Source organism: Nannobrachium achirus (genome assembly GCF_963921795.1).
Source record: "Nannobrachium achirus genome assembly, chromosome: 24".
Lineage (NCBI taxonomy): Eukaryota > Metazoa > Chordata > Actinopteri > Myctophiformes > Myctophidae > Nannobrachium > Nannobrachium achirus.
This window is the reverse complement of record NC_137831.1, coordinates 24,555,536-24,570,969: the sequence shown is the minus strand read 5'-3', so window position 1 is coordinate 24,570,969 and position 15,434 is coordinate 24,555,536. Positions and strand designations below refer to the sequence as shown.

Genomic DNA, 15,434 nt, shown 5'->3' with positions numbered 1-15,434 from the left:
GCAGCGAGCAAGGTCAGAGATAAAGCGAGACAGACAGGGGGAGCAGCGCAGGGCAGGCACCAGGAGTCACACACATGGATCAAAGCGTTTGCATCTTGGAGCTGCTGGGGGTCCTCTTCTCCGCCGGCGCCTGGCTCTGCTCTCTGGCCACCACCATGATGTCCAACTGGCTCACGCTCTCCACCGACCTGCTCCCTACGGAGAGCTACGAGCTGGGGCTGTGGGAGACGTGCGTGGTGCAGGAGATGGGGGCCCTGGAATGCAGACCCTACGACAGCCTCCTGGGCCTGCCGCCCGACATCAAGCTGGCCCGGATCCTCATGTGCACCACGGTGGCCACAGGGCTCCTGGGCGTGCTGCTGGCCATCCCCGGACTGTACATAGTGAACAGCTGCGACGGGAGGCTGGAGGACCTCCGGGTCAAGAGGGTGATGAAGATGATCGGCGGGATGCTGTGCGTCGCGGCCGGGGTCATGGGCCTCGTGCCCGTGTCGTACATCGCCCACCTGACGGTCGTGAGGTTCTTCGACGAGAGCGTGCCGTCCGTGGTGCCACGCTGGGAGTTTGGAGATGCTCTGTTCTGCGGCTGGACGGCCGGGTTCCTGCACCTGGTGGCCGGAGCTCTGCTGCTGGCGTCCTGCCTGTGTCTGCAGGACGACGAGTGCAACCACCTGCCCATCCCCATCCCGCTGACGAAGGTACGCGCAAGCAGCACCTCTCGCAGGTCGAGGGCCGAGTACGTATGAGGATGACACTCAGCTAGAGGAGCCCTCTCAAAAGGTCTCAAAGGTGACTCTTATCTAAAGGCTTTCTGGTGTTATTTCTCTATAATGACAGCCCACAAGTATGTATTTAATGTGGGATGATTGTATACACGAGTGGCTTGTAATTCTCTCCTCTGTTTTTTCAATCACTGAAAGTGTTTTAACTCGAAGGGTTTGTTGTTGCAAAGATGTTACACGTATATCCGGCACGCAGGAAATCCCACATTTGAGCCAAAGAGACAATTCATGGATCCATCAAAAGTGATATTTACACACTGTCACAGTGTTGCTGCCATGCCATTGTGATCGGTCGGTGTTTAGTACTGTATTCTTGTATGATGAGATAGAGTGCAATAATTATCTGACAATTTGATCAGTGAAAGATGTTGTCAGAAGAAGGTCTGCAAACTTCATGTACTCTCAGTGAGTCACTGAATGTCCTCTCTCAATACAGTTTGACGGCTGTCGAAGAAGAGGAAAAAACACAGCTGCAAATATGTTCTCCTGTCCTAGAAAAAAGATTTACATATGGGAACTGAATCATGCCTCTTGAGTCATTGAAATTCTTTCTTTCTTGATAACATTCATTTTTTCAGATCTGTGGGGTTTTTCATGCAACAATAGTCCCTAAAATATATTGGTTTCATTGTCATTGTTGTGCATTAACAATGGTGTCATTGATAGCTGAAGTAGCAAAGGTGATTTATTGCTTGAGAACTGGGAAGAACTTAGTTAGCCCCTCAATGTTTATTCACTTTTAAATAGCCTATCTCTATAAGAGAGTCAACTATTGTGAAGGGGAAAAGAGTTACAGATTAACGCGTTCAGTCTGGAATGGAAGAAAGGTATATTAGATCTGTAAACTATTGTATGTTCAATTGACAACACTGTACATGCATACTGTATATCCAGTGAGTTATATTGCAGTGGCTTGATGTTCAGAGGAAAGACTCTTGGGAAATATTGGTTTGGTTTGTCCTTCAATCAGGGTGATTGAGGAATGTATTGCATTGAATGTATTATGTTCAATAAATCACATTTCAATAGAATACCACAATAGCCCTACTGAAAATCCAAAGTTCAATGGCAAAAGATTGTAAAGACATGTACATACTGACATAAATGAATATATGAATAAAAGTATTGAATCGATCTTTGTTTTTAGCCTATGTGGCAATGTTTTTGTTCCAGATTTCTCTGCATAAAGCTTATTTTAATATACAAAAGACAAAAGAATGCATGCAATAATTGCACAAATGAGTGATTACAAAAAACAAGTCTTATGAAATATGCTCATTTCAGCAGAATGCAAGAACCAAACAACTCAAAATGACACAAACGCATTGCCTCACCACATGGGATGGATTCAGACCACTGTCGGGGAGCGAAATGTTCGTGTCAGTTGACAAAAGCAGTCCAGTGGAAACGGAGCTTAAGTCTAATTCCTACCGAGTTCTTCCTCGTCTGCTGGGCTAAGCTGTGCCTAATGAACACCTTAATGACGCTACTGGAGAATGTGCAGGACACAGTCCTTAGGCCCCATTACTTTGACATTGTTATACAACAGTGCAGGTTCTCCAAATTGTGAATTTCAAGGACCCCCATATGACTCTGAGAGCATACAAATAAGGGTCCATTTGGTTCAATTTCTCAGAGTTACAGACAAGGGTCCATTTTGGAAACCCCTCATTGAAGGAGCACCGAGGGGTCCCCCTATCCCACTTTGAGAACCACTGTTACGCAAGATGGTTCAGGATGAGTTTGTGGTAAAACAAAACAAAACATTACTCAGAAGGAAGACTGTTATGGTACTTGACACACACCGACATCTGACGAAATTATTAACTATAACAAAATAAGGAAAGTGTAATGAAATAATGAATCCAAATGTGAGCCCTATCATAAGAAAATGATTGGTTGTATGGAACTCCATGCTGTAGAGTAGTATGGATGTTATTGATGATAGTGGTGAGGGACAATGTGTTTTCCATTTAAGAACATTGGTCTTGAAATATAAACATGTTGGAATTCTTATTCTAGATTGTAAAACTCCAGAATTAATATACTCTATGAATGAGATTATAACATGGATGGCAGACTAGTGCGGTATGCTATGTATTCCCGTAGGATTTTTTTGCTAATATTGATTTGTTTGCTGTTTTGGCTTCTTTAGGAACCAAACTATCAGAAAATAACGGGGTTCAAATTTCCAGACCCCTCCCTCATTCCCCTTCACTTCAGTTTTGGCACTATTTGGCTATGTATTCCCTTAGGATCTTTTGCTAAAATAGATATTCTTTGGCTGTTTTGGATTCTATGGTCACTTCAGTTTTGGCCATATTCAGCTATGTATTCCCATAGGATTATTTTGTTCAAATTGATTTCTTGTGGCTTCTATAGGGACTAAACTATCAGAAAATGACGGGGTTCAAATTTTCGGACCCATATCCTGGAGGGAGCGTGTCGCTGTTACTACATGTCATCTTTTCGACACCCGACTCTAACCCTCACCCTAACCCTAACCTCTGTGCAATGAGTCGCTAACCCTCCGGTCGAAATGATGGTTGTTCGAAAGAGCGCGATTTCCCCATCCTGGATGGATGGGGTAGCATTTACCTCTGGCTTGTTTTTATTCTTGTCAAATACAGGATCTATTCATTATCACTGTTTCTATAGCGAGGCAGATAAAGTGCATATTACAGGTGAATCGTTCACTTGCGGATACAAGCACCAAAATTGGCACACATACTCCTTAGGCATTGCTCTTTTCAGAAAACCATCTGGCCAAAAAAAAAATCAAGATGGCGGCCAATTTTCATGATGGCCGCCATTGAATATACAGTAATCTTGCATTCTGCAATAAAATCCCATAGACTTGTCCTATTTGAATGATTTTGGTGTCAAATCATACATTTATCACTATGTAGAATCCTAATTTGGACCCATGGACTTACTCACTGGCTTCCTTGTACCATATATCAGTCCCGGAATCCTAATATTCTGCTAAATTAGAGGTTTGTGTTATGTCTGACCCGGGTAAAATGGGTGGTAGTGTATATCTTAGTGTGTGTGTGTGTGTGTGTGTGTGTGTGTGTGTGTGTGTGTGTGTGTGTGTGTGTGTGTGTGTGTGTGTGTGTGTGGTGGGGGGGGGGGGTGGTAATGTAGTAATGTAGTAACTCAACAGAGCGGATTTCAATGCACAGCGGCTGACGCGGCTAAAATGCATGGTAGATATAATAGCGCCACTCTTTGTCTAGTCTCTATTCTTCGACCTTTTCGACTTGGATAACCCTGCCAGGAGTACAAGACTCCTGCCGACATAGCTCTGGGGGTCATGGAGACACGCAAACTGCCTCACCACGATAAGGTGATTATCCCGTCGAGGCAGGAGGTCGTTTTTTTGTTTTTGTTTTCTAGGGCCTAGGCAGTATAGTACAATAGTATAGTAGGCCTAGACTACAACGCTTCTAAACCTCGCACCTACAGCTGCACAGTGCCGTGCAGGTCAGACCAAAGTGGTAGCATTGCATCGACTGCAGCATTCCAACTTGCATCCACACTTGGTCAGCTGCTGGCAACTCTCTGCAATGGGTGGGAGCTCAGTCCAATCAATCTGCCACAGATCTCCTTTCTTGGTCCAGCCCCAGTTGTCAGGAGTCTGCATTTCTGGTTGACATACTGTTGACTGACTCCAGATGCAGGCCGCTTGATAGGAAGCGCGCGAGCAAAGGGATGCTCTTCTTCCATGCCTTCAATGTTGTTTCAGCATTCCGCGGAAAGGGGAAGAAGTCTGCGTGGCAAACCTGGAATGTTTGTGATGAGGCTTCCGGTGTCTTCAGCAAACTCAGCCATTACCCACCTGTAGTGGATGATGAAGACCTGAAAACCTTGGAGAAGTTTGTGGTCATGATGTACGACCGATCCAGCACAGCTGAAGGTGTCAATGATGCGAGGTTGGACTTGTTTGCTCGGAAGCAGAGGCCATACAAAGCCATTCCTCCAACGCAAGCAGCACTGAAGCAACATGTGAAGCGCGCTTCCTATCAAGCGGCCTGCATCTGGAGTCAGTCAACAGTATGTCAACCAGAAATGCAGACTCCTGACAACTGGGGCTGGACCAAGAAAGGAAATCTGTGGCAGATTGATTGGACTGAGCTCCCACCCATTGCAGAGAGTTGCCAGCAGCTGACCAAGTGTGGATGCAAGTTGGAATGCTGCAGTCGATGCAAATGCTACCGCTTTGGTCTGACCTGCACGGCACTGTGCAGCTGCAGGTGCGAGGTTTAGAAGCGTTGTAGTCTAGGCCTACTATACTATTGTACTATACTGCCTAGGCCCTAGAAAAAAGACAAAAAAAAGACAAAAAAAAAACGACCTCCTGCCTCGACGGGATCATCACCTTATCGTGGTGAGGCAGTTTGCTTGTCTCCATGACCCCCAGAGCTATGTCAGCAGGAGTCTTGTACTCCTGGCAAAAAAAAAGGTCGAAGAATAGAGACTCGACAAAGAGTGATCCCACGGCGCTATTATATCTACCATGCATTTTAGCCGCGTCAGCCGCTGTGCATTGAAATCCGCTCTGTTGAGTTACTACATTACTACATTACCCCCCCCCCCCACACACACACACACACACACACACACACACACACACACACACACACACACACACACACTATAAACCTCTAACAATACTAAGATATACACTACCACCCATTTTACCCGAGTCAGACATAACACAAACCTCTAATTTAGCAGAATATTAGGATTACGGGACTGATATATGGTACAAGGAAGCCAGTGAGTAAGTCCATGAGTCAAAATTTGGATTTACATAGTGAAAAATGTATGATTTGACACCAAGATCATTCAAATAGGACAGGTCTATGGTATTTTATTGCGGAATGCAAGATTACTGTATATTCAATGGCGGCCATCTTGAAAAATCGCCGCCATCTTGAAATTTTATTTGGCCAGATGGTTTTATGAAAAGAGCAATCCCTAAGGAGTATGTGTGCCAATTTTGGTGCTTGTATCCGCAAGTGAACGATTATTTCTGTTATCTGCCCGGCTACTATGCCCTCCCTTATACTGTTGGCACACACAGTCTCCAGTGCCATAGCACTTGCAGAGAGGAGTGCAAGACAGGTGATTGTTTGATTATCTGCACTGTCCCTTTGAACCTGCTTTGCAGACACATTTGATGAGCTCAAGTACTGCCTTTAGAACAGGTAGGGCAAGACACCTGACTGGAACTTACCCTCCTCTCTCTGAATTCCATCTATTCTCTTCAATTGGTGGAAGCTCAGGGCTCAGGGCAATTGGACATCTGTGTCAGGTGACCAAACACATTGGTAGCCAAATCCAGCCTGAATCAGATATGTCACATCCAGATTGGAATCCGATTTGTTCTATGTGAACATGTCTATGTGAACATGCACAGATCTGATTCAGGTTGGATTTGGCTGGCAGTGTAAATGGGGTCGTTATGTCTCGCAATGCACCATTAACAGCAGAGGCAAGGACCTGATTAGGAATAAGGGTATTAGCCTCTTCATGTGTGCACCTCCTCAAAATCATGTCCCTTGATGAAGGTATCATAATACGACAACAAGCATGAAAGAACTGTCCCTGAGTAATACTCAAGCAGTCCCTGGCCTAACACACAGGTCAACTTCTCCTTGGTTGATCAAGCAGTCAATAGTTCCTTGATGGACATAGTAGTCAGGCGGAAATTCTGAAAAAAGGCCTTTTATAAGCAGGTTAGAGGCATTTGGGGGTAAAAGTGGGGAACCAGGCTATTTTACACAATTCAAGGGTGCCGAATCTGAAAAACCTGGTTCCCAATCAAAATTTTGAGTTTTTGACCTTCTAATTTGCATAACAAAGTGGCTGCTGAATTGTACACTTTGAACTATTTATTCAAGCAACATTTCTCTTTCAAAAAACTTTTCATCATTTTATCATATAATCAGGCTTTTGTGAACACCCAGGACAGTTTTTGAGGTGCTTGAATCAGTTTAGATTTAGATATTTCATATTCATTTTTATCAGACACGCCCCCTTTCTATACAAACCCATTGTAACTTCAAACTCCATTCTAACCATGATAGATTTAATGAAAACACCCATCCTTTTTTCTGGTGACTCCTGACGCCCTCCTAATACGTGTTCTTTCGATAACTCCTTTCATTTATTAAAAAAAAAATGTTTGTATTTATTTATTTTTCATTTTCCCAAATAATTATTAAAAAGAAACTAAAAAAGTTATCGAAAAAACATTTCCTGTTTGTGTATTAGGAGGGCATCAGGAGTCACCAGAAAAAATGATGGGTGTTTTCATTGAATCTATCATGGTTAAAATGTATTTGTATTTAAGTGAAATATCCCTTTTAAATAAAAATAAAACATTTTAACCATGATAGATTCAATTAAAACACCCATCCTTTTTTCTGGTGACTCCTGATGCCCTTCTAATATACGAACAGGCAGTGTTCTTTCGATAACCTTTTTAGTTAATTTTTTTATAAATATTTGGGAAAATGAAAAAAAAAATACAATTAAGAAATTATTAAAAATAAATGAAAAATTTTATTGACAAAACACAACCTGCTCACGTATTAGGAGGATGTCAGGAGTCACCAGAAAAAAGGATGGGTGTTTTCATTAAATCAATCATGGTTAAAATGGAGTTTGAAGTTACAATGGATTTGTATAGGAAGGGGGCGTGTCTGATAAAATTTATATCAAATATCTAAATCTAAACTGAATCAAACAACTCAAAAACTGTCCTGGGTGTTCCCAAAAGCTTGATTAGACGTTAAAATTACTAAGGATTTTTTTTAAAGTGAAATATCTCTTGAAGAAATAGTTTAAAATTGACAATTCGGCAGCTATTTTGTTATGCAAATTACAAGGTCAAAAACTCAAATTTTAGCTTGGGAACCATTTTTTTCCAGATTCAGCACCCTTGAATTGTGTTAAATAGGCTGGTTCCCAACTTTTACCCCAAAATGCCTCTAACAATCACATTTTTCAGAAAAACCACCAGACTATAGTGAGTTTCATATCTGGATGAAGACTTTGTATTCTAAAGCCAGTTTCCGTAACTGGGGATCGGAGAGGAGGGTCCGGTCGATAGTTGAACCTCGGATCGAGGAGGAGCAATGTGGTTTTCGTCCTGGCCGTGGAACCATGGACCATCTCTTTACCCTCTCTGGGGTGCTAGAGGGGGCATGGGAGTTTGCCCAACCAGTCCACATGTGTTTTGTGGATTTGGAAAAGGCTTACGACCGTGTCCCCCGAGGTATCCTGTGGGGGGTGCTCCAGGAGTATGGGGTTGATGGCGCGTTGCTAAGGGCCATTCAATCCCTGTATCGAAGGAGTGTGAGTCTGGTCCGTGTAGCCGGCAGTAAGTCGGACCTGTTTCCGGTGGGAGTTGGACTCCGCCAAGGCTGCCCTTTGTCACCGGTTCTGTTCATAATTTTTATGGACAGAATTTCTAGGCGCAGCCGGGGGGCGGAGGGTGTCGAGTTCGGTGGCGGGAGGATCTCATCCCTGCTTTTTGCGGATGATGTGATCCTCTTTGCTGCTTCGAGCAACAACCTCCAGCTCTCCCTGGGGCGGTTCGCCGCCGAGTGTGAAGCGGCCGGGATGAGGATCAGCACCTCCAAGTCCGAGGCTATGGTTCTCAGCCGGAAAAGGGTGGAGTGCCCACTCCAGGTCGGGGAGGTGGCCCTGCTTCAAGTGGAGGAGTTCAAGTACCTCGGGATCTTGTTCACGAGTGATGGAAGGAGGGAGCGGGAGATTGACAGGCGGATCGGGGCAGCGTCCGCAGTAATGCGGACGCTGCACCGGTCCGTTGTGGTGAAAAGAGAGCTGAGCCGCAAGGCAAAGCTCTCGATTTACCGGTCAGTCTACGTCCCAATCCTCACCTATGGTCATGAGCTTTGGGTAATGACCGAAAGAATGAGGTCGCGAGTACAAGCGGCCGAAATGAGTTTCCTCCGCAGGGTGTCTGGGCTAAGCCTTAGAGATAGGGTGAGGAACTCAGACATCCGGGAGGGACTCGGAGTAGAGCCGCTGCTCCTACACGTCGAGAGGAGCCAGTTGAGGTGGGTCGGGCATCTGGTTAGGATGCCTCCCGGACGCTTCCCTGGGGAAGTGTTTCGGGCACGTCCAACCGGGAGGAGACCTCGGGGTCGACCCAGAACACGCTGGAGAGATTATATCTCTCAGCTGGCCTGGGAACGCCTCGGGATCCCCCCGGAGGAGCTGGTGGAAGTGGCTGGGGAGAGGACTGTCTGGGCTTCCCTGCGGAGGATACTGCCCCCGCGACCCGGACCCTGACCGGAAAAGCGGAAGAAGACGAATCACGACGACGACTTTGTATTCTACAGATTTAGTTGCCCTCTTCTGTCGAGTCTTATTTTTTAATGACTGATCCATATACCTATCAAAGACAACTGGACCCTCAACATAGCCAGCCATCATCGTTATGCTTTTGTTGAATGCATCCTGAAGATCTGACAGCTTCAGCATGCTTGGTGTCTTTTTCATGTTCTGAAGAACACCCATGGCATCAACTATAAGAACTTTGACAGAATAATCTTCCTCCATCAGATCATGCTATGGGACACCTGGATCTTCAATTGCACGGAATAGGGGAGGGGTCTGAAAATGTGAACCCTGTTTTTTTCTGATAGTTTGGTCCCCATAGAAGCCAAAACAGCCAAAAAAAATATCTATTTTTAATAGCAAAAATATCCTATGGAAAAACATAGCCGAATAGGGCCAAAATGTAAGTGACCAGCCCCCAGGAAATGAGGGAGGGGTCTGAAAATTTGAACCCCATTATTTTCTGATAGTTTCGTCCCTAAAGAAGCCAAAGCAGCAAACAAATTAATATTAGAAAAAAAAAATTGAATATTGGGGATACATAGTCGAATAGGGCCAAAACTGATGTGACCCGCCCCCAGGAAATGAGGGAGGGGTCTGAAAATTTGAACCCCGTCATTTTCTGATGGTTTGGACCCTCAATTTTAGCACAAAAATCCTACAGGAGCTGTTTTTTGGACACAGCATACCACACTAGACAGTTTGACGTCCCATTCAGATGTAATTTCCAATGCTTTGTTTCTAATTTCAAGTCTATCTCTTCCAGATCATGTTCAGGAATAGTCTGGAGTCTGGACTATGAGTTACTGAGAGGCACGCATGTGTTTAAAAGATCTCTGGTTTTGTCACAACTCATGATGGGGGACCACGACCAGAATGAGTAATACAGTACCTTATTTTACGTAACCACCACCTAATAATAACAATAATTTGAGGTATATTTGTCACTGTAGAAATGTTGTCCTCTGCATTTACCCATCCTAACTATTAAGGGCATTCATTATTAATGCAGTGGGTTAAGTCCAGGGCAGGAATTTCAGGGAGGCCATGAAGGCCATGGCCGTCGTTGCCCCTCAGTTTGGCCTTGTGCCCCTCCAAAAAGTGCATGGCCTGAGGCCACAGTGGCCTTGCAGTAATGCCCCAGCTGACTGTAACACTTTCTCCTCTGTCTCTGTCTTATCAATATGTAGACACCAGTGTCTTTCTTGTCATGTAGACACCAGTGACTTGTTGAGCTTTTGTGGCCGTGACCCTAAAATGATGAAATTCCAGGCCTGGTTAAGTCTCTTGCTCGGGGACACTTCCATTCAGCGCTGTCAGCCCCATGAACCCTATTCTGGGGAGAACATTCAGTGAATATAGCAGATCTAAAAGCTCACAACCAGGCCTGGAATTTCATCATTTTAGGGTCACGGGCGCCACTTGGCCTTTGGTGTTGTCCATTTTTTGAGGGCACAAAGGCCAAATACCAGGGCAGGAAGGCCATCAAATAAAACAAGATTTTAGTCCATTGAAATAATGAATTAAATTTAAGGGTTACATTTAATATGTAGAATATCTGCTGTGAAAAAAAGCTCAACAAGTCACTGGTGTCTACATGACAAGAAAGACACTGGTGTCTACATATTGATAAGACAGAGACAGAGGAGAAAGTGTTACAGTCAGCTGGGGCATTACTGCAAGGCCACTGTGGCCTCAGGCCATGCACTTTTTGGAGGGGCACAAGGCCAAACTGAGGGGCAACGACGGCCATGGCCTTCATGGCCTCCCTGAAATTCCTGCCCTGCTCACAACACGTCACGTTGTGCTGTGATGCGATATTGTAGATTGGCTATTTTCACCTAAGAGATTTGGTGTACAAATGGGGGAAAAGGGAGTGGATGAAGTAAAGAACCCTGGTGGACCCCGGTCAACTAAGTCAGGGGTTCCCAAACTTTTTTGTCTCAGGGCACCCCATAAATATCTCTTTTAATCCGAGGCACCCCTACATTATAATTTTCACTCCTACCTTTATATATTTATAGCATATCGTCGTTGTCGGGTGGAAACCTTTTATGTCCAAAACCGTTCGTTTTGTATTTATCATCTATAAAATGTAATAAACTAGTGAAAACAGCCGATCTACAAGCACACAACGCCTCGCGTTGCGAGGCGTTGTGCTTGTAGATCGGCTGTTTTCACTAGTTTTGTGCGACAGTCTTGTATGATGAAGCAGGGCCTTGCTTTACCAAAAGACGTACACATTTGAAACTTGGAGATACGAGGTTTCTGCACGACAGTGACGATATTTTAGTGATTATGTTGCGAGGAAAAGGTTGAGATAATAACTATTTTGCTTAGAACTGACTGAAAATAACCTTGCACTTCAATTTTAAAATGATACTAAATCTTTTTTCAAGGGTCCACATGAATTCCAAATATTATCAAATTATCTCGCGGCACCCCTGGACTGCCGTCACGGCACCCCACGGCACCCCACTTTGAAAACCCCTGAACTAAGTATTGTTTAAGTGGTTACTAGCTGTTGTTGAGGTGCCCTTGAGCAGAGCTCCTAACCCCTGGTAATAGCTCCAACACTGCTGCTTTAGTGGCCAACAGTAGGAGACTGCGGTTGTACTGGGCAACTCCCCAGGTGCCAAGGTACATAGCTATTACTGACAACCTGGGCAAGGAAGACAAAGCATAATGCATACTCAGCAAAACCTTCTTACCCGGGATAAATAAATGTTAACGGGAGAAAAAAAAAAAGCCCTCGCTCGGTGCAGCCTGCCTGCGGCCCTGTCGTGTGAAAGCTGCCTTTGTTGTGGTTTTACAATACGGTCATTATGGCCGCCCCTCCCTTGCTAATCGCACTATCTATCTCCAACCACCAGAGGTTGGTTCCACATCAGTGGACCACATGGCGACGCCACTGTATGTTAAGCAGAAGTATGACATGTGACTTCCACACGCAGCGGGCCAACATTCAGGAAGGGCCAACGCTCTCAGACACAGAGGAGGTTCAATGAGCAATTCCAGTCATTCCCCTCTTTTAGAGTGATAACAGGCAGGAAGGTGGTGACACGTTGCCTCACTTGAGGAGTGACGCAGGTAATAAATTAGATATTCATCATGTTCAGCCTACTTGAGACTTTGAGCAAGCAGAATGATACAACACAAGTCTGACCAGACTGTCAAGAAAGGATATCAAATATCCTGGCCTTAAACCGTCTTTAATTTGGTGTCTGCTTTGGAATTTGGCTGAGATGAATTTTGATAGACAGATAAAAAAAAAAAAAACGTTTACAGTTTAAGATAACACTTTTTATAATGTTGCATATCAAGAAGGAAGCATAGGCTTTTCTCGAATGCAATATTGTCAGCATGCTGAATATGGCAACCGTACAGTATGTTTACTGCAGTGGTTGTCAAACATTTTCATGTAACTTGAAAAGATTTTGTGTCAGGGAAGTGGCAGGGACGTGTTGCGCATCGCAACAAGTTCTGAGTATGTAGATCGGATGCGACACATTGTGAGTTTGTAGGTCTGTTATTTTTGAATAGCCCAAGAATTTAACAGAGTTTAAAGTGAACTCTGTTCCTGATCTTGTTCCTGATTTTGCTGGGGACTCCCCACCTGCTTTGAGATTTGCTGTACTGTACCTGCTCTGATTGATTGAAGACTTTATTAGAGGTTTGCATAGGAAAAGGTACAGGACAGTACAGTTCACCTGGTACAAGGTCAACTAAAAGGATAAACACCACAAGGAAAAGTCATATAACATTGAATACCAGACAAATAAAACAGTACATGCAGAAAATATTAACAGCCATTTGTCTCATCAAAGTCCAGTATGTATAAGTCCTGTGTATTTTGTAACTATTATTTACAGCAGTGGTTCTTGAAGTGGGATCCGGGGACCCCCAGGGGCCCCAGCAATATGATTGATAGTTAGAAACCAAATAGACTCCTTTATGGGGCTATAACTCTGACAGTGTACAAATGGATCATGGGACCATTTAGTTCCATTTGCATACTGTCAGAGTTATGGGGGTCTTGGTGTATTATGCTGTATACCAAACTGGGGGTTTGAGAACCATAGACTTACAGTTGTAAATATCGAAAGACAGCCTATAAAACAAGAGGTCCTCCTCACGCTATCACTGTCATGTAGCAGCAGGTCATTGGAACAAAGCCTGTGAATGACTTCCTCTGCTGAGCCGGAGTTCAACTCAGATGAAAGAGGCGCTTTTGTTCCTACGTATTCAACACACACACACTTGTGCACACTCACACACACACATATGCACGAGCACTGCCATCCTCGATACTTTGCATGCAACATGCACGTCGCATGCAACTGTGATGCTCGTTGCTGCATATGCACACATGAACATGGATTGACTGATGCATGCATACAGAGTAAATGATTGTGCATGTGCGTATGCTATGCAGTGTACGGTGAAACATAAACATGGGAACTGCAGGGAGGGAGTGACACGCACGCCCGCACCAGTGCCAGTCTCTTTCCTTGCACAGTAAAATCGTCAGTGTCAGTTTATCTCTTAGAGAGGTTTGTATGGTTCCATTAACATTCAAACTTTTACAGTGTACTCCACACACACACAGTCGGTGCCAAAGGAGTCTAAATCGTGACAGACTGAAGCATTGTACACTGTATCACTCTGCCCATTGGGAAGCGTCCTGCTGCTACTTGACAGAGAAGGGAAAAAAAGACTTGTAGGGGCTTTTTGGGAGGAAAGCGGTATTACGCAACATGAGAGAAAGAGAGGGAGATTTCCAGTATGGATAACCCCAGTGCGAGCTTTAACCCTGGTTGGGTTCATGTCAGTGGTTCTCAAACTTTTGAGCGGTGCATGCTCCTGGAACAGGAGCTACGCTCCAACATCTGGCTTTGTCCCAAACTGGTGGGAAAAACCAGTTAAAGAAATGTCCGGGGCTAATGTAAACTGAGGTGTGGCCTACATCTGGCCTAGATATGGACTACATCTTGGCACAAACAGCCTATGCCCAGGCCAGGGTCCCATTGTCCAAGCTTTGCAGGATGCACTGTTCTTGGCAATCATTCATTGGCACGTGATGAAATGAACTTGTAAATAGCACTGCTCACTTAGGTGTGTCAAGGACCCCGGTCTGGTATGATTCTGTACACATTTTTTGAATTACAGACCTAAGGGTCCTTTTGGTTCCCACCAACAATTTAGCGGTCATCAATTTAGAGCAGGGGGTCCGGGACCCATAGGTTCCGGGTCCTCAGAGTTACTACAGGGGGTCCTCCAAATCTGTGTGTGGGTTCAAGTGATATCAACCACTTGAACCCTAGTGTCCATATAGGGAGAACTTTAGCCAGAAAATAGCAGATCTACAAGCTCACAACACCTCATGTTGCGAGGGGTGTTGTGAGCTTTTAGATCGGCTATTTTCAGCAAAGAACTTTGTTGTAGGGGGGAAAAGAGCAGACTAAGTACAGAGTGAAAGGTCACGTTTTATAAGTATTAAAAGTTCAAGTGGTTAAATATCTGAAAACACAAATTGACATGAATCCAAAATACACTGACAATTGTGCTGTCAAACGATGACACTATATGGAATCTATGAAAAAAGGTTGCGGGGGTCATCTCTCTCTCAATTAAGGGGTCCTTGGTTGAAGACCCCTGATTTAGAGGGCCCCCGGACCCCACTTTGAGAGAACCACTGGGTTAAGTGACGTTGTACATTACCTACCCTTAACAATTACCTACCCTTAACATCTGAAGAGCTGGACGGACAGGGAGAAGCGAATGCACACATCATAATATACTGTCCAAGAGAGTGGAATAAAGAATCAGGGGAAAGTACAGTAGATAATCCCTTGTTACGACACTTTTATATCATCAACTTGGATTAACAGCTTTTGTGACTTCACGATTTTATCCAGCTGACTGGGACGTGCACCTGCCAAAAGCTATACTTGATCTTAACGTGAAAGCACCTTGATGCTTCCGTAATGCCCCTTAATGGGCTCGCGGGCCACGAAAGACAACAATCCACATTAATGGGAGGAGACAGAGTTCACCTGACTTTGAGACGTGTGACGGGGTTCAGGGTTGAGGGGGGCGGGGTTGGGCGGTTGGTGGGGGGTCTTGGGGGGCCCCTAGCTCTTGAATCTTGACGAGTTGTGTATTTGTTACGTAATGCTCCCCAGCTGAGCAGTAATGCCCCCCCCTTTTTCAACCTATCTTTTATATAATGGGTTCACTCCACATTAATGCTGCTCATTATAAGGAGGCACC

General features: G+C 44.6%; 1 protein-coding gene across 1 annotated transcript; it reads left to right on the top strand.

The window, feature by feature from the left end:
- Positions 1-74: 74 nt before the first annotated feature.
- Positions 75-746, top strand: LOC308280162 (putative claudin-24; the record flags this gene model as incomplete). Its single annotated transcript, XM_080720423.1, has 1 exon — positions 75-746. The coding sequence occupies one exon, from the start codon at positions 75-77 to the stop codon at positions 744-746; it is 672 nt and encodes a 223-aa protein (XP_080576549.1).
- Between the last annotated feature and the right edge of the window lie 14,688 nt (positions 747-15,434).